We start from the raw sequence: 22,630 nt of genomic DNA, 5'->3' as shown, positions 1-22,630 counted from the left end.
GCTAGTTAGAAATGAGCAACTGCAAACCGACAAGGTAGTGTGCATATAGTTTGTATGCATGCAGTGTATGTGCAGTATCTCTTGGCAGGCCTGCACAGGAGTGGTTGTGTCCTTGTGATTGTTGCGCTAGAGCGGAGGCCACCAGAGGATGTGAGGGAAAGCCGATTAAGAAGTGTCACTGAGCACCACTGTCACTCAGCCAAAGGCTTCAACTGAAAAACCCTGCAACAAAGAAGAAAAAAAAAACGTCTTCAGTGGACTGCCCCTTGAACCCCGTCCCCCCCAGCTCACACACATACACACACACTCTGTTACAACTCGCTCCCCAGACCACTTTTTGTCCCTAGAGAGCCCAACACACCGACCCTTTCTTCTGAATTGAAGAGGGATGAAAGTGGCGAGTGAGAGTTCCCAGCTGATTGCTGACATCCTCTGAAAATGACCTTGTTTTTTTCCCTCTGCCACACTGTCTCCTCACACTGCTGTAGTTTATAGAATAACTCCTTCACCACCTGATGAGTGTTTGAATAGATGGGTTTTATCCCTGTGTGATACGGTATTGCTTCTTGTATTGCAGTGCCACTCTCCTGGCCTTTCTGGTTGAGCTGCTCAAGAGCTCTGTGGCCATGCAGGAGCAGATGCTGGGAGGAAAGGGCTTTCTGGTGATTGGATACCTGCTGGAGAAGGTATGTTGGCGCTTCCATTACATTTCACAATGGTTTCCTAACCTCAGTGACACATTAGTTCTCTGGAAGTTGCAATTTCCAAATTGAGGCCAATGCAGCAGGCAAACACATAAAACAAATGTTAATCTTTTTAGATTTTGAGCATTTTTGCTTCCCTCACATGTCTTCTTTCAGACTCATGGAAAGAAAGTGTTTCAAAATGCACATTTAAGTGTTCCTTTTTTTTATATTTTTTTTTTTTTTTTTACAGATTTCTGTTGTAGAAATGTGTACAACTTCATACATATTTAATTGGATAATGTGTTATTTGCATATTTAAACTTGAAATAAAATAACATGTTATCTTAATGTGAGTAATCAACAGGGGAAGGTTTTTGTTGATATCTTGTTGATTTTTCTTACCCTATTCACCTGTAGAGTCTTATTTTTTGGTCTAAAAAAACAAAAAAGGCTGTCTCCTCAAATGTAGTTTTTTTTTCATACTTTGAGCCAGAAATCTCCACTTCAGTAGCACTTACCTACACCACTTACCTACATCAAAGTTTTACTTCTATCTATTTTTCTGAAGGTTTTTTACTGATTTTTTTAATTGCTGCTGACAGTATTTTCTGATTTATGGAGTAATTTAACGTTACATCCAAAATTCCCTGTGTGGAAACTGTTGACTTTGATATGTCCAGAAAAGAAAACAAGAATTTTGAACTTGGCTTTATCCAATTTTCAGATTCCTGTTCTGAAAATGTATGCAAACTAGTGCATATTTAATTAATTCATGACTCATTTGGATATTTTAAAACAACACTTGTAACACTTGTAAATAACACTTATAAAACGTGTAATACAAAAAGTAATTGTCCTGATGTAAGTAATCAACTGCTGAAGTGTCATGGTTTCTCCCCCAAGTGGTCTTGTATACACTTTTATAAGAGGTCACAATACATGTAGACTAGCAGTCTGGGAACAGTCAGTAGGACTCAACACAGTACAGCATAATTTTTTGAACAGTGATTTGAAAAATGAATATGCCCAACTCTTCTTTTCTGTCTTGAGAGAAACAGTGAATGGGGAATGATCCACTGATATGCAAAGTTTTTACACGTCTTTTTGTGCTTTCTTTTTTTTTTACTGGAAAACCCATCTGCTTTTGAAACGTCTTTCACCTTCCCCACTGGTGCACTGTATCTTGTCTGCTCTCTCCAAGTCCTGTCAACAGCCTGATCTTCCATTACTTGTAAAGTCTTGAATGTGTCTTTGAACTAAACAGAGCTAGAGGAAGAACACCACAAGACTACTTCCCTTCCCCTTCCCCCCCTCTGTTTCACTCTCTTTCTGCATCAATCTTTATTTACCCATTTTGTGATGCAGATCTAGCAGCTTGCTGGTCTCCCCAGAGTGCTGGCTCTTTTGGAGCTCTGAGAAATGACTCCACTTTGTCACTCAGTGACTTGCCTGCCTGCTGGCTTCAGCTGCTGTTAACTAACAGCCAGGCAGAGTCGGCACCTGAGAGCTGCCACTTTTTTCTTGCTTCCTTCCCGCTGCCAGGTTTCACACTTCCACATATCGCACCATCTGTTCATGATCTGTTTATGCCACACCTTCTCATCCCCCCCATGCCTTCATTTTTTCCCCCTCACTCCTGCCCTCACCAAATCCCCACCTGGGCAGAGAACAGGTGCCAGACAGGAGCGGTAACGGTATTCGTCAAAGTGAAATTCTCTGCAAAGTCAAGCTTCTAAAACTTGGCCTAATCATTTAGACATTTCTTTAGATTCAGTAACTTGATCAAATGACTAAGTAGATCTATGCTAACATGCATACCTGCTCCCACAGAACATAAATAGCACACAAATCCAGGTGAACCTTTAACTGAGCCTGCATACAGGGGAATTGACAAAATGATGACAATGGTGAGTCATATTAGGCGACACTATAATTACAAACTTCTATACTTTACCTGTCATTTAACCCAATATGATCCACTTTTGAGTTACAAATGTGGTTCTTTACATTCAGGGTTCAAAATTTAGTAAGGGTGTTGTTCTCCATCATGTAGTCAGTGTTAAGATGGACAAATGAAATCTTACAGCAGAATAAGCTTTGCAAAATCATTATCGTATAACATGAGTGTGCTTTTTCCTCCAGTCATCACGTGTACACATCACCAGGGCTGTGTTAGAGCAATTCCTCTCCTTTGCAAAGTATCTGGACGGTCTGGCACACGGGGCACCGCTGCTGAAGCAGCTTTGTGACCACATCCTGTTCAATGCTGCCATCTGGATCCACACCCCAGCCAAGGTGAGCTCCTGCAGGTAACTCAGCCCAAGAAGAAGGGGCTGGTATCTTTGCATGTGATCAGGTTGATGCATAACGGGAGCTCTCAACCTCAAAAGGCTTCAGTAATCCTTTGCACTATTGTTCCCTCTGTAGAATTGAAACTGCTAGTCCTCGCACAAGCCTTTTTTTTAAAGAAAATTTTGCAATGTGTAAAGTATGTATAACACTGGTGTGCTGGTGAGATTCCCCATGGCAGCAAGTGTTTGTGCAGGTGGTGATCAAACCAAGTGGTGAAGCACACACACCAGATAGAAATTCTCACATGTTTAAGACATTAAATGGTTGCAGAGTTCGTCATTTGCTTCCACTTCGCTATCTTCAGCCTAACCAACTTTTTTAAGTGTTCCAGAATTTTTTTTCCCACCCTCCCTTTTAAATAATGACCCATGAAAAAACGGGATGAGGTATATCAAAGGAGTTGAGTTTGTGTGGCAAATACATTTGCCTCAGGATTGCTGCTGGTGGGCCAAGCCATGAATAAATAAAAGGAGGAAATAAATACAAAAGTGTCTGAAGGCTTGCCTGCGACACTCCTCCAAAATAGAGCATAGAGAAAGAGGGAGTGAAAAATGAGAGAAATGGCGAGGTAATGAAGTGGGTTAGAGCACTTTTAGCTACAACGGCACAGAGAGCCACACTAGCTCCTTCCCTGAGGACATGCAACAAAGTCCACATTTCCTCTGTACCTATGTGCTGCATGGGGTACAGCTGTGTGAATAATGGGGGAGCATGTAATATGCATTAATTACACGGGCTCACTGACCTTGTCCTCGTAGACAAATAAGATTTTATGAGTGCATTTTACTTTTCTCTTCTCATGGAAATTACATTACCGGCAGCATGGCGTTCACTTATCTCGAATGTTTTATTTCAGTTGCCTCAAACCAAATCACATCATGCTAACATCGTAACCACACCGCTGCCTTTCATCATGACTCACATTTGACTCGTTAATATCCTATAATTTACGACATATGAGAAAAAAAGCCCCGTATTTATAGCTGGAATGACTAGGGGGATTAAGGATTCTTGTCAGGTCTGCTGCTAATTACAGAGGACATGCTAATCATCTCTGAACAGAGTGGAGCTGCGACAATTATGAAATTGAGTAATATAGGGTCAGTGGCCATTGCTACTATACACCTGCAAGGCTCAGTAAGTGCAATCCAACACAGTTAAATGTTTCTGTTAGTGTAAAAGGGTATATGGTTCAAGAGACTAATAACAGTGTGCCGTGGATTACATGAATATATCTATGTGTGTGTATGTGTGTTTCCACTCCAGGTACAGCTTTCTCTGTACACATACCTCTCTGCTGAGTTCATTGGCACTGCAACCATCTACAACACGATTCGTCGAGTGGGCACAGTGCTTCAGCTCATGCATACCCTAAAGTACTACTACTGGGCCATCAACCCAGCAGACTGCAGTGGAATCACGCCAAAGGGTCTTGGTGAGCATATTTTAGCATTTTGGATTTGTTTCAGCATACGTCAAAGTGTATGTGCTGTTGGAACATTATTTGATTTGTTTTGGTTTGCTGTTTGTATAAACTGTTTTCCATCCATCTGAAGGCTCATCCAAATAAAAGCTCAGTGTTTTAGACAGAGAATCATAGGGAGTGAACCAATCACAATCAGTGTGTGCAGTCACAAGCCTGATATCAAAGTGTCTTTGTGAAATGGCAGCAGCTCCCTCATATTTGAAATGACTCATCCCCACATGGAAGCTCTTGCCTGTCAGCTGTTAGGACCGTGGCCATCAGTGGAGATGACAGTGAGGCAGACCCGCCACATAAATACTGTCATCCCCCTGTGGTGCTTGGTGTGGGTGTTAGGCCTCTGAAACCTGGGCCAGTAGTGTAACTGGCATCCTCTCTCTGTGAAACAACAGTACGTCACCAAGCAGACTGTGCTGAAAACTATCTGTGTCGAAGTATAGGGAGTTGTTTCATAATGGTACTGAGAACTCAGTTTATGCTGCACCAAAGCCTTATAAAATCTACTTCCTGAAGGTGAAAGCTTGTGTTCTTTTTTTAACTTCCATCTGCATTCTTAGCAACGCTAATAATTTGTGAAAATCACAATTATTAACACTGCAAGATAAAAAAACAAATTCTCACAGGCAGTGTCAGAGTTGGCTGAATTACTTTAGCCTATTTTAATGCAACATCAAGGCACTTGGCCTACATTTTTGATCTCTTACAGCTGGGAGTGATCCTAATTGATTTCCTACTAATAGTGGAAGTGACCTGTAGACTGAGGTTAGCCAGCATAATATGGGAACACATATCTATATCTGTAAAATAGAGTAAGATATGTAAGTTAGGTCAGTCCACAGGCCCCTCAATCTCACTTTTCCTGATTTTAATGTGTTCCTTATCCCATCTACTTAAGCTGTCTGGTGTCCCTTATCCCTTCTTATGCTGTGTGGGGGAACAAGACGTAATAAGTGATGAAAGCTCAAACTAGAGCTCGATATTTAGTTTGGGCATCAGAGGGACTTTTCTCATGACTTTATTTCTATCATTTCCAGTACGTTGGACACTCTTAGGTAGGTGTTTTGTTGCTTTCACCACTGTTTAATAATAGATTTTGATGTTGAAATCACTTGTTGGGGAAATCTCTATGTAGCCTCAGGCACTGCAGTATAGTTCTGCTTTATACAAAAACATCACATTTTTACACAGGATGAAAAAACCTCAGAATAAAACACAGGATATGATACAGTGTACTTACTGTAGTTTCTGCATCATGTCGATGTTACACTGAACAGCTACAACATTAACAGGACAGGTGAAGAGAATAACACTGATTATCTCATTACAATACAATTTAACATTGGAGGACTGGTGATTGTACTCAACTCGAACTCGTTGAGGCATGGACACAGGACCTCTGGGGTATCCTGAGGTGTCCGGTACCAGGGTGATGCCAGCAGATCCTTTGAGTCCTGTTGGACGTGTGGTTGGGTCTCTGTGGATCGGTCCCAGGGATGCTCAATCTGATTTGGATCTGGGGAATTTATAGGCCAGGTGGACACCTTTGTCTGCATAGTTTTGGCAGTGTGGCAGGGCACATTGTCTTGCTGTGGAGCATCATTGCTATAAGGGGGTGTGCTTGGTCTACATCAGTGTTTTGATAGATAGTGTGTGTCAAGTGGTGTCTATATGGATGCCAGGACCCAAGGTTTCCCAGGAGAGCATTGCATTTTAATGAGATGATTACTTCTTAACTTAATGTGTTAGTCCTTTTAATGTTGTGGCTTATGAGTGCTGATGTCTTTGTTGGGTGCCAGGCTGGGGCAGGGTTATTGGCTGACCAATTCCTGGCTATTAAACAGACTCTTCGGAAATGTAAAGTCATCCATCTGGTAGGAAGGGTGATGGAACTTGTTCAAGAGGCTCAAGAAGATCTCGCTTTTATTTTGCTGATGATGAAGTCCTGTTGGCTTCATCTTACCATGTCCTCTAGTGCATACTGGGGTAGTGTCAGCAAAGTGCAAAGGGGTTGGAATGATAGTTGGCCCTTCCAAGGCTGTTGCCATGGTCCACTGCCAAACAACAGATTGCCACTTTATGGTTTCTGAGAATCTCAGGGTTGCTTTTGTGAGTGAGGACAACAGGTAGATTGGTCAGCAGTAGTGCATTGCATTGCTTTGAACTTCCATGGTGAAGAGTGGGTTGAAACTGAAGAAAAAGCTCTATCGTTACCTGTGGTCATGAGTTCTGCCTCGTGACCGAAAGAGCTGCTGGCTTAAATATATGCTTTTTCTTGTGGATGCGTATCAGGGTCTGAAATTAACTGCTGCCAAGCGCCAAATAGGGGCAGATTTTCCGTTTAGTGAGTAAATCTCTAAAGGCTATCCCCCGCACTAATGGGAAAACTATGCTGAGAGTTTCTACAGTAGCGTGTTTTGGTGTAATTTTACAGGCACACTGCTTCTGTCCTCTGCTGTCTGTCTGTCTTTCCTGTCAGGACAGGGTCTTCATGTTGCATTCAAGTGCACTTATATGCATCGTGTAATTTAAGAATCTATACTCAAATGGCCCTAAAGGTTGTTTGAAATTGGTATGCTTCTGTTTGTTTTCTTATTTTACTCTGTTGAAACACATACGCCTACAACTGTCATTACTGTTCTTTCACTATAGCCTTTTAAATAATTACGTTATAGTCATAACGATATAGGCCTGGGCAATAAAATGATAGCAATATGTATCAGCGATAGACACGTCATCAGAAAATAGTTTGATAAGATGATCGATAGTTTCACGTGTATGCATTCCAACCAAAAGCGTCAATGTTTGACGACCTGAGATAGACACTCAATAGTCAACTATCTTTCTCCAGAAACGTCCTGATCAAGCAAAAAAACGAAGAGAAGAATATAGAGGCAGAGTGCAGGTTCTCGCACACACTTCTTGTTGATCATACATGATGATTGGGTAGCATTATTTTTCTGTAATGAGTCTATACTCATGTTGTTTTTCAGGAGAATCCTGCATCGTGTATCTATAGATTGCGATGACTAAACATTGCATAAAACACACAGGGCAAATGTGAATAGATAAACCAAAAATTAATGGGCAAGGCTCTTTCAACAACTCTCTCTCTCTGACCTCCATTTGCTCTGGTGGATTTCCCAGGTGTAAATGTGTAAATCTGAATCAAGGGAGCGTTAAAAGAAGAGCATGCATGTGACAAATTGTTCCTTGACTTCCTTGTAATCAGTAATTTATATCTTACATCAGATTAATTCATCAAAATGAGGGCACACACAAATCAAATCAGCCACAAGCCTTGATAAGATTATTCATCTGAAGCACCTACATGTCTGTCAGTGGTGATTTCTCCTCTAAAGGGAACAAGACGGAAGGGGCTTGAATTGAAAGTGGTGACTGGCCAAACAGCTTTGTTAACTGCCCATCTCATTACTCATTATTTAGTAAAACAGAGACATGGCAGAGACAGAGACAAAGGGAGAATGATAGAGATTGAGACAGATTATGTGTTGGCTCGTGGGCACATATCAAAGACTGAAAAAAAATGGAGCAATGGGCATCTGTCTGTGAGCGCCTGCAGTGATTCTGTGTATAACTGAATGATACATGGCTTTAATTTGATAGCACTCTCTATTAAGACCTGAGGAAAAAAAGAGGAGGCACTTCCAGAAACAGAGTGAATAGCTGGAGGAGCTCCGCTTTAAATGTGTGCTCTGTGTCCCTATAATTGAACACTTCATTATGTGCTTGGCTCTCTTCCTCGTCGTATGTGTCTTTGTTTGGTCATTTCTCAGTTTAGAAGGACAAAGAAAAAGTGGCCTGCCAAATCAAGCCAGATCAATGGAACCAGACTCACTCTGAAAATTACCTACAGCAGGAGGGCGATCCATTTCAAGATACGTCTTCCCCGGAATCTCAGCCATTTTCTCTGCCCATTACAATCCACTAGGAATTCACCACCAATCAGCACCTTACTTACAGTCGTGTTTGAGAGGGTTTGATTTAGCGGGGGCTTAACCATAGATTTTCTATCAGAAAATCTCAGAAAAGGGTCCTTGATTAATGTGTATTTCAGTAAAAACCACCTTTATGTTTACTGTTTACTGAGCAGTGATTCTTATCCCCTGTAAACTTTTGAAATGTGTAATTCTTTGTCATAAAAAAAAATAGATTGCCCACAACCACAAGGGACTGAACAATGTGTTATCTGTTTCCGCAGATTCATTTTTGGACCCATCTGAGAATTGGGATGATTTATGGATTCTTATAGCTTTTCACCTTGTTTCCAATATTGTTCACAATCGACCTTGTGAAGGAACATCATTTAAGGATCAATCAATCAAAAATTTTATTAATCTATATCATTCAAATGAAGATTGATTTGAAATGGGTAAATCAATTTTTAAAACCCAGCCCTGTTTGAATGAGACTCAGCCACTAACAATCTTTCTCAAGAATCACTTAATGCATCTTCGAACGGTGTGTTTACAAACAGCAACCAACAAATCCTGTATAGTATGTCTTTAAAGTCAACATACTCCAAATGCTTTAAACAGAGCAGGTAAAGCAGGCACAGCTTTTTACTTAAAACTTGAGAAGAATTCTGGAAACCAATTACTGCTGCTACAGTTACTAAAGTTAAATACTTAATGCATTTGAGTGTTTTATCTGCTTTTGTTTGTTTAAGTGAGTGAAATTATAATTATTCTTCTTATTTAAAGGTCTGTGCTGTTGTGTGTGCCGTGACGTTATTATCATCAGTCATAAGCCGAAATAGATTCCTGCATTAATCACACAGACATAAATTGTTTTTCAATAAACTCTTTCTCCTCGCGCCCTTGGGAAGCAGCAAGTAAAGCAATATGTGAATGAGAAACAAGAGCTGTGCAGAGCTGCTGAGCATAATTGGTTGTGAATAACTTGCATGCAGTGGCCGCGGTAATAATGTTCTTATCATCCCTTCTATGTCAGTCTGTGTCCCTGCACTGGGTTTTCCTCTCTCTCTATTAATCAGTGTCGGGATGCAGCAACACTTGCCATCCTCCTGCAACCTCAGGGAGCCTCGTCATTGATTACATTGACTTGCTGTTGGAGCAGCAGGATGGTCAGGTGTCTGCTGCCATTGTATCTGTCATCATGGCATTGTCCCCACTTCAAATGAACATGTGTCCAGCCAAGGTGGAGGTTGGAGTTTATCAGGGCCGAGAGGAGAAGAAGGACATTTTCCCTGCTGTTGTATTTGGCCCAGTTACTGTTGTTTAATACCTGCAAATATAAAAGATTTTGTCCGCGTGTTTATACTTGGCTTGCTCCAAGGGATGAATAAGAAATGAACAAATATATGCCAGGTTTAACTGCCAAAATGAAGGCTTTGTGCTACAGTGAGAGTGCTGCTAATCTTAAGGAGATTTGTGTTTGCATTGTTATAAGTGGTAATGTATTCCATATCTTGCATTCTCTGATGTGTCTGAATGAATAGCTCTGTGTTGTATTGATCTGCCTGTTGCTGCAGCCCATTAGTGTGCTTGCTCAGTGTACGTGCAAACACTTTTTGGTTGAAAACAAAAGAGCTCAGCGTATTGAACAGCATCTGACCGTGCCAAAATTAATCCCTGTGCCAACCAAACCAATACAGCGGCAGCAGCTCTGTGAAATGACAGTCAATCAATCCACTATGTCATATCCTGTCATTCTTCTTTATTTGCACAGCATACATACGCCTGCTGACAGCGTTCAGCCCATCAGATGCTGAATGAGGTTCATGACAGGGATGGATTGCATTGTGAGTGTAGCTTTAGAGTGCCAAAGTGACCTTAAGTTGGCAGAGGAATTCTGGGTAGTTTTAATGAGATCTTGGCGAGAGTGATGGGCAGGTGTGACTGTGGTGACCTTGGGCTGCTTGCCTGGCTGCAATGTTTTGACCGAGACTACCTGGGATACATAGACACTTTGGATGCAGCATGAATGATAAATACATTTTGGTGAGACTTGATTGAGAGTGTGGCGCATAGAGCCAATCTCCCAATTTGTAAACAGAGGAGAAATTATACATTTAACAATTAGTAGAATGTACTTTAATCCACCCCGATCAACCAAAACATTTAAAGGACTAACAGTTGACATTGAACATTGTTCATCTTGTTAAGATGAAAAATTCTGCCGGGAAACCTTGGGCCCTGGCATTCATATGGTTGCACCTTGAAATGCACCACCCATCCAAACACCTTTCCAGAACAACTACAACCTTCATGGCAATGGCACTCCCCAGTAGCAGTGGACCTTTCTCCAGCGCTGACACAGTGCTGTGGAGATACATCTGGCTATGCGAGACTACTTCACGAGCTAGTCCTCTTAATATTTTTGCTGATTGTTAATATACAAATTCCTCTATGTTTATAAAGTGAGAGAATGGCTCAATGTGCCACATGTTCTGCCTAAGTTGTTGGTAAAACCTTCTGAAAGTTTTGATGCCCACATTCAAGGTGGTTCCACTGAAACAGTACAAAGCTGATGATACATACTGAGGATGTCCTTGAAATGTCCTTATTTTGTCTGTTTGTTTGTTTTTTACTGCTCAAAGCACAAAACATCGAGTGAAATGTTTTATAATCAAAAAGCTTCAAAAAGAAAACATTTGCAGACATAAAAAGACATACAAAATAAGATGAGACGAAAAGATATCTTATCAGGTTCCAGTACTTTCTGTCTCAGTTTGATTGTCTCTCTCACTCTCTCTCCAACTGCAGATGGTCCAAGGCCGACCCAGAAAGAAATAATTTCTCTGCGGGCGTTCATGCTTCTCTTCCTCAAGCAACTCATCCTGAAGGTATGTCCCACCTGTCTTCATGCCTCGCAGCCCCTCACACGGCTTGATTTTGAGCTGTGGCGAGGAAATATGGAGATTGTCAATTTTCCCTGTTTTATCCTTTAAAACATTCTGCCGGTCTGCTTCAAAAGCGCCTGCTTGGAAGAAAACCAGTTGTGCTGAAACTAATTTAACGTATTCATTAGTCAGTCAAGCAAAAATTAAGAAGTGACAGTTTTGATAATTATTTAATCTTTTAAGTAATTTATCAAGCAAAGATAGCAAACGGTTGATGGTTCCAGATTTTTAAATGAGACAAATTGATGATTTTCTTTGCTTCAATTAATTGTAATTGCCTCCCTCTGGGTTTGCTGACTGCTATCAGGCAAAATTTGACCTTCTAAGGCACCATTTTTGGCTCTGGAAATGTATGACAGGTATTTGTCGGAATTTAGTTTTTTACTGACTAAATGCAGTGAATTATTTAAAATATAAATGATACACTCATCAATAACAAAAATATTGGAGTGCCTGACTACAGGGAACACATTTGGTTTGTTTCTTTTAAGTCAGTGTATTGCTGCCCACATCCCAGCATGCTGTATCTCTGCAGATAATTACCCTGCCGCGTTCTGTAACAGGTTTTGCGGGGCATGGCAGAAATAAGAGGATTTTTAACACTGGGCAGAAAACAGGCTTGGCAAACAAGGAAAACAAGACTTATCAGGCTGTTCAATCTGTTTTGTTGTAGAAACCTAAATTTGTGTGCATCACTTGCACACTCAATCTAAGCACAACAATAGAAATTGACACACTGGAGGCCAAAACACAGAATGTTCATCCCCCAGCAATTCCTAGTACCTTCTTTTCAGCTCTGTCAAATTGAAGAATACTGTGATGTTTTTTGTCAGAATATAGAGCAAACATACTGCACATTTGTAATGCAATGACCATTCATTAATATTTGTCTAGTACCTCATTTAATTGTTTATCTGTCTCATTCCAGGACCGTGGTGTGAAGGAGGATGAGTTGCAGAGCATCTTGAACTATTTGTTAACAATGCATGAGGTACATGAGAGTCTGTCCCTGCTCCAAGTGAATTCACTCAGTGTGTTAGTGTGCCACTTTGCTGCGCTGAGCCACAAGGTCACATTCATCTTCTGAGTTGCTATTCTAGGAGAAGTTTATTTTTTCCAGCATTTAAAATGCCCAGCAAGAGGAATGAATCATTTCGATTTGCAATGGCCAGCCACTGCCCCTGTTCTGCTGTTATGTGCACCAGGGGCTCAGCAGGGGCTTCTGCAGTTGCAAGGCACATATATTATGTCTTTGCTGCAGCTGCAGTAAGTCTTAGCCAAGAACAAAGACTGTATTCTCTCTCTACACCTGCTTCCTTTTCTATTTTTCTATCTCTCATCATCCTTCTCTCCTGGTTTGTCTGCAGGATGAGAATCTGCATGATGTGCTGCAGCTGGTGGTAGCCCTCATGTCTGAGCATCCAGCCTCCATGATCCCCGCTTTCGACCAGAGAAATGGAATACGGTAAGCCCCTCAGGGGGAGACACAATCCCTTTGCTGTTCAGGCACAAAATGAAGAGGTGATTTCACAAAATAAACCTAAGCACCTGACACACTCATGCTGTTGCTGTGTGCCTATGAGATGCATGAATAACTCATAAGTTCGCTGAAAAGATATGCATGGAAAAGTAACAATATTAACGCATTGATTTCTCAATATGACACGGATGATCAAACTTACCCCATGTGATCCCATAAAATATAAATGCACAGGCACTACTTGTGGGTTCTGAGGAATTGGTTGTGGAAGGGCTGCTGCTTTCATTAGGACATTCATTTAATGCTAATGTAAATTCTCCCTGAAGGAAAGTGGTTGTCAGCTAACCAGTGCAGGGCCTTTTCATCAACAGGGCTATACTTTATTCTGTCAAGACAGTGTGCTGTTGCCAGCTTTTGCTGCTTGTGTCTATTCCAGGGTAATCTACAAGCTCATGGCCTCTAAGAGTGAAAGCATTCGAGTACAATCCCTCAAAGTCCTTGGGTACTTCCTCAAGCATTTGGGCCACAAGTAAGTAACCGAATCCAATAACTATGTAGTGGATTGTAATTACACACTTAAGTGTTTTTATAATGAATAGTCGAAAGATTAATGAATCGTCCCATGTCTGTGTCTAATTCTGTTATCTTCTCTGTGTTGTTTTGTCAGTTTAAGCTTTTCTATGTCCTTGCAGTGTCCAGGTTAACAACGAAACTGAAGATTCATAAATCAGGCTTTACATTCAGTGATATGATTCATCTGTTCCTGCCACTCCTTTGACAAAGTGTAGGATTAGTAGAGCCAAAAAATTGTTCACTGGATGGCAGTTTTGTAAATTAAGGTACACTTCTTTGTAGAACACCTGAATTCCTGGCATAGTGCCCTAAAACCATTACTTCACCTAAGAGAAAGGTGGAAGAGGTCCAAGTTGGGTGAAATAAATAATAAACTACCTGCTAGGATGTCAGCGTATCCTCTCTATGCTGCACATTGCTGACAATAGAGAGAGTGAGAGGATGGTGGAGAGCCTTTAAATCAAAATGCGAGATCCAGGGAGAGAATTTTGCTGCTCTTACAGTGGTGGGGGCACCAGGTGTTGTTGCGTTACTGGTGCCTGCAGAATGGAGAGAAAGTGCAGCCATAAACCTATGCTAGACCGCCCCAGGCGCAGGTGAAAGGCCTTTATCCTCAAGGGACTTGTGGGCTTCATGAAAGCCTGCCTTTCACCCCTCACTCTAATAGCTTTCATACATTTTAAAGAACCATCCAAGTTCACTATGAGCTTGAGTGCACCTCATAAATAATTAAACATGTTTGTTCTATGCTCTGGTCATCTTATTGCTTTGATAATTTAATTTGTCATTTTTATGTATTCAGTGATGTTAGATTTTAGTTGTGTCTGAGTTGGTAAAACAAATACCCAGTGTCATGTGGTCTCCAGATTTGCAGTGCTAGTGAACACTTTTTGAGGCCATGCAGTCCAAAACAAGCATAAAAAGTGGTGGGTGTATGAGATAATCTCGGCTCCGAACTTCTTTCTTTTGCAATTACTGAGCCTCTTTATCATAAACGTGAAGATAAAACATAATGAATACTGCATGATGTCAATTTAAAGTGTTAGAACTAAATAGTGTGATTACCTTGTCTCTCTAACAGCAGCATTGTTAAATCTCTTCTCACTGAATAACATACATCCAATTTTCATATTTCAAACAGTGTGGCTTCATTTTAACATCGTCTTAAATGCTAACACCATCAATTTTACACATGAAAGTGTTTACAGGTCTTGTCGAGTGCTACTGCATATGTGAAATGAGTAATAAAAAGATTGTTGTAGCACCATAGGAAGCTGCATGTACTCCGATAGTTGCAGTGGGTAAAGGAAGAAGAAGACGTGGAATAAAAAGGCAATATCTCTGGATCTCCAATATCAATGTTTTTAAACTGTCCATAATGAGTCCAACAGTGTTATAGGAGTGCAATGATAGATGAGTGGACTGCTTTTCAAAATCTGGTTCCTACATTACCCATCAGATTTTTTATCAGATTACATGCAGCTTCCTCTCAAGCCTCAAAAGGCTTTGTACTACCCTCTTCACATATGCAGTAGCTCTCCCCAAGACCTGTAAACACATTTTAATGTATAAAATCGGTGGAGTTAATCTTTAACTGATTATTTAATCTATATGTAGGATTAATGAGAGTGACTTTGTTTGGATTTATACAACAAGACCTCTCCTCCCACTCTGCGTCGTTGGTGGAGTTTCACCTGAGCTTGCTATGCATCATCAGTCTGCCTTATCACCCAAATTTCCATATTTATACAGTTGTGATAAATGCTGCTCTTCTCCTAAGTGTCCAATTTGGCAGCCTCCACAAAATACAATAAAAAAATCGTCAACTTATGAAGAAGACCCAAGCCATCTTGAGGCTGTGGCAGCACCTTTGGCTTAGCATTGTGACAGCAGCCCTTATGCTGTTTGCAGAAGTAGTTTGTCACTGTTGAACCCATTCACCTGCGCTACGCCTGTGTCGTATCTTGGAGCCATTCCTAGTGACAGGCTGTCTTCGTTATCCTACACACCTCCAACAAAATTTCACCCAATTTATGACAGCAGGCAGTTCCTGACACTTGTCTCCAGAGCCTGGCTCCCTGTGGGTGAGAACAGGGAAGCAAGCTGACGGCGCTCACTGATCCTTTCACTGGCTTAGGGAGCTCTAAACAAGGCACTTTACCATTATGTGTGTGTGTGTGTGTTTATCCACAGGAGGAAGGTGGAGATCATGCACACACACAGCCTCTTTACTCTCCTGGGAGAGAGACTCATGCTGCACACCAACACTGTGACCGTGACCACCTACAACACTCTGTACGAGGTAACGGAACACTTTCCTCTCAAATGTCCCAAAAATATTGTTCTCTATGTACAGAATGTGTGACTGATGTCTTCTCACTGCTTCCAGATTCTGACAGAGCAGGTGTGCACGCAGGTAGTTCACAAACCTCATCCTGAGCCCGACTCCACTGTCAAGATTCAGAACCCAAGTAAGCGTGTAATGTGTTACATTGAGTTTTATTCTTTCTAAAGTGCTCTGTTCTCTGGTGAAATTGACAATGTGTGTATATATCTGTGTTGTGTGCAGTGATTCTCAAGGTGGTAGCCACCTCATTGAAGAACTCCGCCCCCAGCACAGAGCTGATGGAAGTTCGGCGGCTCTTCCTCTCAGACATGATTAAACTGTTCAGCAACAGCCGAGAGAACAGACGGTGAGCAGAACTTAAACCACTGCACACTTCTTTAATTATCTTACTGATTAATGTATCAAAGAGAAAGAGAAAAAAGGCACACTGTTCCTCCTCCCGCTCATATTGGTGCTGAATCATCCAAAGACACGCACAGTTTTTGACAATTGCTCATTCAAGCTTTTTCTTTTTCACTCTCACACCCCATATCTCCTTCTTACAGTCACATTTTAAAAATATTGCAATTAAATTATAAGTCTTATGAAACCGCTGAGCTAAATCAACAACATAATTAGCCTTAAATTAAAAGGCAGAGACGGCTTCGTCAAGTCAAATTTGTTGAATTTGATAAAAAAAAAATCCTCCAAACTGGTTTTCACTTGCTGCCCCTCTATCTTGGCTGTAGTTCCATTTAGTTTTGTTTGATTCTTCTGCCAAATAAACAAACAAATTAATATGTGACTGGCCAAATGATCAAAACAATCTGTTGTAAAATAAATGGCGCCTACATGTTCGACATAAGGAAAGGTGAAGCAGACGGAATAATTGGCTTAAAACATTTTTAATTTTGATGGGAAAGCTCAGAGTAGACTGTTGTTGAAAATGATTCCTTTTGCCACCAACATCGAGTCTAAAGATAAGAGGATCAGAGTTTGCTTAAATTACTCGGACTAACTGTCTGGCTTGCATGCGGTTGATTTAATTTGCTGATCGTGTTGCAGGTGTCTGCTTCAGTGCTCCGTATGGCAGGACTGGATGTTTTCTCTCGGCTACATCAACCCTAAAAACTCTGAAGAGCAGAAGATCACTGAAATGGTGTACAACATCTTCCGTATTCTGCTCTACCATGCTATCAAGTATGAGTGGGGGGGATGGCGAGTGTGGGTAGACACACTCTCTATAGCCCACTCTAAGGTGAGTACTGTACTGTACAACAAAGAGGAAACACTGACCTCTGGTGTTGAGGCAGACATTTTAACTGTTTTGTCATGTCTTTTACAGATGTTTGCATCTGAAATATATGGCTAACATAGTCTATAACGTTTCTTTTTTTACAGGTGACATATGAGGCACATAAAGAGTACTTGGCTAAGATGTATGAAGAGTACCAGCGTCAGGAGGAGGAGAACATTAAGAAAGGGAAGAAGGGCTTCGTCAGCACCATCTCTGGTCTGTCTGCTCAGGCCACTGGCATCAAGGGCACAGTGGAGATCAGAGAAATGGATGATAACTCCCGGACACCCGAGAGTGAGAAGGACTTTGAGAGCACAGATTCACGTAACCTTCTCGCTGAAGGGAAAGGGCCTGAAGAAGGTCTCAGAGTAACAGAGGGTACGGTAGCTGGCGTCAGGGTCGAAGTTCATGACCTTCTGGTGGACATCAAGGCTGAAAAGGTGGAGGCTACAGAGGTTAAGTTGGAGGATATGGACTCTGAAACTCTGGGAGTATCTGTGAATGGGGCACTGGTGGAGGTGGATTCTCTGTTGGATAATGTTTATTGTGCTGCTGTGGAAAAGCTCAACAGTAACGTCAACAGTGTGTTGTTGCCAAAGGGCAGCATGGATGACCAGAATGCACCTCCTCTCATTACTCTCGATGATGACAAGGACACGATCCCTAACAGCAATAACTTTCTGTTTGGCAAGGTGGCAGCCAGCATGGAAGACAAGCTGCTGCCTGATCTGAGTCCAGCTGAGCCTCTGGTCCTGCCCAGCCCAGAGCCTCCTGTCCACACCAGTGCCAGTGATGAACTGAGCCTCCTTGCTCATATGACAGGCAGCTCTGAGCTTGGCTCCTTACCCAGCATCCTGGAGAAGGATGAGTTTGAGCTACAGGCAACTTTGGATTGCATCAGCTCTGTGGCTGGTACCGATGCTGAGGCCTCCTCCAAAAGCCCAGAGGTCACTGAGGCCACAGCTGCAGCAGCATCTGAAGGAGACACCTCGACTGTTAAGACCAGCAGTGCAGCAGACGCAACAAGCAACAACTCTGACACAGAGAGATCAGATGAGAGCAAAGACAAGGAGAAGAAGATTCAGACGACAGCAACAACACAGGTTGGTGTAAAGCTAAATCATCCTCAGTGTTGTAAAAAAAAGTACACAAAAGTCATACTTTAAAAAACTGTAAAAAGTAGATATTGTGTTAAAATATTACTTTGGTAAAAATGAAAGTCACCCATATGAATAGCACTTGAGTAAAAGTCTTAAAGTAAATGCTATTAAATCTACTTTAAGGGGCTCTATGTAACAATTTGTCACTTTATTATTGGCCACATGTGAACAGATGGTGATGTGACATTGTGACTTGTTGCCTATATAAGTCTGTGGATGATTTGTTTAAGTTGTTTAATGCTGCTGGACTGTGGATTTCTTTGTGTAGGACTTAGGTCAGATTTTCCGCAACAATCCAAAGGATGTAACTTTATGCATGTTCTCGAGTGCCTCTCTCCACTCCACTAACAGAGAGCAACAGTAACTAACGTTAGTTTAAAAATGGAGTCTAACATAAACTAACCACCGGCTTCCAGCACAACACAGAAGTTCCACAGAGTAATTTTCTGATACTAAATGTACCTAAGTATCAAAAGTACAAGTCAAAATAAATTCTGAATATACCTACATGCATGTATATACTAGTGTTGTCACAATACTGGAATTTCTAACTCCAATACAATACCTTCACAGATATGATACCATGTTTGAGAACACGTACCAACAACAAGTACCTCTAAATTACTACTTGAGTACTTGAGTAAATGTACTTATTTACATTCCATCACAGATCATCATGTAGTTCTTTCATGTATATTGAGTTATTTCCCATTTTTATACATGTATTTTCTCATAAAACAAATAGTAGAGGTTCTTTGACCTCTCTAGGTTCAAAGTAACGGTTGGGTTTAGCCGGAGGGAAATATATCGTTTACGATCATGCTTGTGGAAACACAGCAGCCTCAGGCTCACAGAATAGAAGTAAGGAGGGGGACCGTTTTTCCTCGTCAGGATGTGTTGGCCTTTGGTGAACAGTTCTATATTAACACACCCATAGGGATCATTCCCTTTCCCCATCTCTGGTTGTAATGGGGACAGAATGGCCTGGTGCACATCAGGCATCATCCCTGTGAGACTCAGGAAAGTGGGCTGCTGGAATAGATGAATGAGCCAACAGAAGGGCAGAAATAGACAAGGCATTATCCTGCAACGGTCACCTGGGATTTGTTCATTGCTCCCCTCCTCTCATGTGAGCTGTGCTCTTTCTCAGAGGTCAGGCTCTTTTGCCTAGACTGGGTCACTGATGGAGGGCCAGTGGGAGGCAGGGTGTATTTTTAAACCTCTCTCTGCTGTTGCATAATTGCTCATGTTCAATTCATCGCTGCTGCTTTTTTAACAGGCGTTTTTGGCAGGACCTTGCTGACTCATTCATCTTGTGTTTAGAGGTTGCATTGAGCTTGGTGCGTTTTCTTTCTGTACCTGCAGGCGGGAAGAGGTTATTACAGGACTCACTTTAATCTGGCGATTCATCATTCTTAGTGAATAGTATGACAGTAGCATTATGACTCATTAAGGCTGCACTATCGATCTCAACAGAAGAATATGACTAGTGCGTAGACAGTCTAATACTGATTAATTGATCTCCTATCAGAGTCTACATGGCCGCCTTGCCTCTCAGATGGAGAGGGACATACGTGTGGATTTGGGCTTCAGGGGGATGCCCATGACAGAGGAACAGCGACGTCAGTTCAGCCCCGGCCCACGCACCACCATGTTCCGCATCCCAGAGTTCAAATGGTCAGCCATGCACCAGAGACTGCTCACTGACCTGCTATTTGCACTGGAGAGTGACGTCCATGTCTGGAGGAGGTGTGTGAAGTGGTTTATGTGCTCCTGAGAGAGACGGGGGGGGGTGAGCACGGTGTAGTGATACTTAGATCACCCCTCCATAACAGAGCTAATGTATATACAGTCGTCCTCAAAATTATTCATACCCTTGCTAATTTTTGTGATTTTCTATTTTTGTGATGAAATGACTGCATTTTTTCAAGTTTGTTTATTAGGTATACGTGACCAACAAGTGAAAGAATGACAACAATACACAATTCAAGAAATTCTTCATTTCAGGGGTATTTTATTCATGGATTCCCAAAAAATGCCATGTTCAAAATTATTCATACCCCTGACAATACCTCAACAAAAATCTTTGTCCTATGGTTATTTCAAAATGTTACAATGGAATAAATACCATTAACATTGTTAAACAAATGTTAAACACTGATTTAAAAAAATAGCATCTTTCCAGAAGAGTATAAATAGAGGAAAAGTGTTCTGGTCATTCTCAATTTCTGGTCATCATGGTCAAGAAGAAGGAGCTCAGTGAAGACCTACGTCGACGTCTTGTGCGTGCCCACAGTGAAGGAAAGGGTTACAAGGCCATTTCAAAGCAGTATGATGTCCCTGTGGCAACCGTCCAGAGCATAATTAACAAGTACAAGAAATTCAATACTGTTAAAAACCTCAGCGGGCGTGGCAGGAAGCGTAAGGTGTCCCCTAAACTTGCCAGGAAAATATGCCGAGAGGTCAACAACAACCCCCAGACCACAACCAAGGCCCTAATTGAAACGCTTGACCAGGCAGGGACAAAGGTCTCACGGTCCACCATTGAGCGAGTCTTGCACAGAGGAGGTCTCCATGGACATAGGCCTCGGAAGACGCCGCTGCTCAGGAGGAAACGTGCAGGCTCACCTGGCCTTTGCTAGAGGTCATTTGAAGCAAGATCCCAGCTTTTGGTCAACCATCCTGTGGTCTGATGAGACCAAGTTGGAGTTATTTGGCCATATGGATGCTCAATATGTCTGGAGGAAGAAAGGCGAAGCATATAAACCAAAGAACACTGTGCCCACAGTCAAGTACGGTGGTGGAAGCATAATGCTATGGGGATGCTTCTCTTCCAGTGGCACAGGGAACCTAGTCAAGGTCCAAGGAATAATGAAAAAGGAAGATTACATTAGGATCCTTGATGAAAACGTGAAGGAATCTGCTGAGAAACTACAGCTTGGCCACAACTGGACGTACCAGCAAGACAATGATCCCAAACACACTGCCAGGGTAGTGAAGAAATGGTTCAAGGACAATGATGTCAACGTCCTAGAATGGCCAAGTCAGAGTCCTGACCTGAATCCCATCGAGAACTTGTGGCATCACTTGAAGACCAGAGTGGTGGCTAGGAAACCGACCAACCTGACCCTGCTTGAGGCTTTCGCAAAGGAGGAATGGGCAAACATCCCACAGGAGACATGCAGGAAGCTTGTGGACACATACAAGAATCGTCTCAAAGCAGTCATAAAAAACAAAGGCTATGCTATTGACTATTAAAGAAAGACATTGGACTAGGGTATGAATAATTTTGAACATGGCATTTTTTGGGAATCCTTGAATAAAATACCCCTGAAATGAAGAATTTCTTGAATTGTGTATTGTTGTCATTCTTTCACTTGTTGGTCACGTATAACTCATAAACAAACTTGAAAAAATGCAGTCATTTCATCACAAAAATAGAAAATCACAAAAATTAGCAAGGGTATGAATAATTTTGAGGACGACTGTATGTGTGCTATTTTGAGACATGTATCGAATCTGTTTTTTATACACATCCTTTACATATCTCAGTTTAATTCACAGTAAATTGACATGATTTATATAATGTAGAAAATGCTTGTACCCCTAATGATCTACTTTTTTCCTCCTTTCCCCAACAGCCACTCCACCAAATCTGTGATGGACTTTGTTAATAGCAATGAGAACATTATTTTTGTCCACAACACGATCCATCTCATCTCACAAATGGTAGACAACATCATCATCGCCTGTGGAGGGATCCTGCCCCTTCTCTCAGCGGCCACCTCTCCTACTGTAAGTGCACCTCACTGTCTTCATTGCAGGGGAATAACGCCATCTAGTGGTCGTTTATTATCACCACTCAGTATGTGGTGTTTACAGTACAGTATGTATGTACCTGTGGGAAATAAGACTTGCTTGCGTTTACTGATTGGGGCCACCTTTATTTGCTCAGCTTCTCTCTGCTACAATTAATGCTGAGGACATTCCTTTGAAATTATTTCATATGTTTGAAATTAATCTCCCCGTGTGACATTCATGGTTACGCTTATCAGTCTGCTGTAATTCTCTGATTTAATTAGCAGGCTTGAACTGAAATCGGTTTTAATCATCTTCCATTGTTTGTTTTGCCTGTGCATGTCAAGAGTGCCAGTGTTGTTATGTATGCAATTTTTATTTCTCTCTCTTAATTTCACACTTTATTTACAACCCATTGTGCTTAATACTCATTAAATACATTTTAAAAAGTACTACCCCTCTGGACTGCTGCAATTGGCATCCTTCTCAAATATTTTCCTGAGAAAACCTCTTCATGTTTTGACTCAGAAGAAAGGATAGATAGTTCTGCTTTTGCTCGGCGCCCTAAAAAGTAGTGTATTCTTATTGCTTC

At 41.5% G+C, this 22,630-nt stretch overlaps 1 protein-coding gene across 5 annotated transcripts in view; it reads left to right on the top strand.

Annotated features, from left to right (window-relative positions):
• nbeab (neurobeachin b) overlaps positions 1 to 22,630 on the top strand; it is a 228,043-nt gene that overhangs the window by 78,403 nt on the left and 127,010 nt on the right. For 2 of the 5 annotated variants that reach the window (XM_073492021.1, XM_073492013.1), the window contains exons 11-24: positions 578 to 686; positions 2,829 to 2,981; positions 4,305 to 4,473; positions 11,268 to 11,347; positions 12,333 to 12,395; positions 12,772 to 12,869; positions 13,321 to 13,413; positions 15,651 to 15,759; positions 15,847 to 15,928; positions 16,027 to 16,150; positions 16,849 to 17,041; positions 17,185 to 18,183; positions 19,772 to 19,989; positions 21,882 to 22,035. In XM_073492021.1, coding sequence (XP_073348122.1) covers positions 578 to 686; positions 2,829 to 2,981; positions 4,305 to 4,473; positions 11,268 to 11,347; positions 12,333 to 12,395; positions 12,772 to 12,869; positions 13,321 to 13,413; positions 15,651 to 15,759; positions 15,847 to 15,928; positions 16,027 to 16,150; positions 16,849 to 17,041; positions 17,185 to 18,183; positions 19,772 to 19,989; positions 21,882 to 22,035 — 2,644 coding nt within the window. Of the gene's footprint in view, positions 1 to 577; positions 687 to 2,828; positions 2,982 to 4,304; positions 4,474 to 11,267; positions 11,348 to 12,332; positions 12,396 to 12,771; positions 12,870 to 13,320; positions 13,414 to 15,650; positions 15,760 to 15,846; positions 15,929 to 16,026; positions 16,151 to 16,848; positions 17,042 to 17,184; positions 18,184 to 19,771; positions 19,990 to 21,881; positions 22,042 to 22,630 lie in introns of all 5 variants that reach the window. The other 3 variants (XM_073492035.1, XM_073492045.1, XM_073492028.1) reach the window with 2 other exon arrangements.

The sequence above is a fragment of the Pagrus major genome, chromosome 2, assembly GCF_040436345.1.
Source record: "Pagrus major chromosome 2, Pma_NU_1.0".
Classification (NCBI taxonomy): domain Eukaryota; kingdom Metazoa; phylum Chordata; class Actinopteri; order Spariformes; family Sparidae; genus Pagrus; species Pagrus major.
The sequence above is the reverse complement of the archived record's forward strand: the minus strand, read 5'-3'. Positions and strand labels throughout refer to the sequence as shown.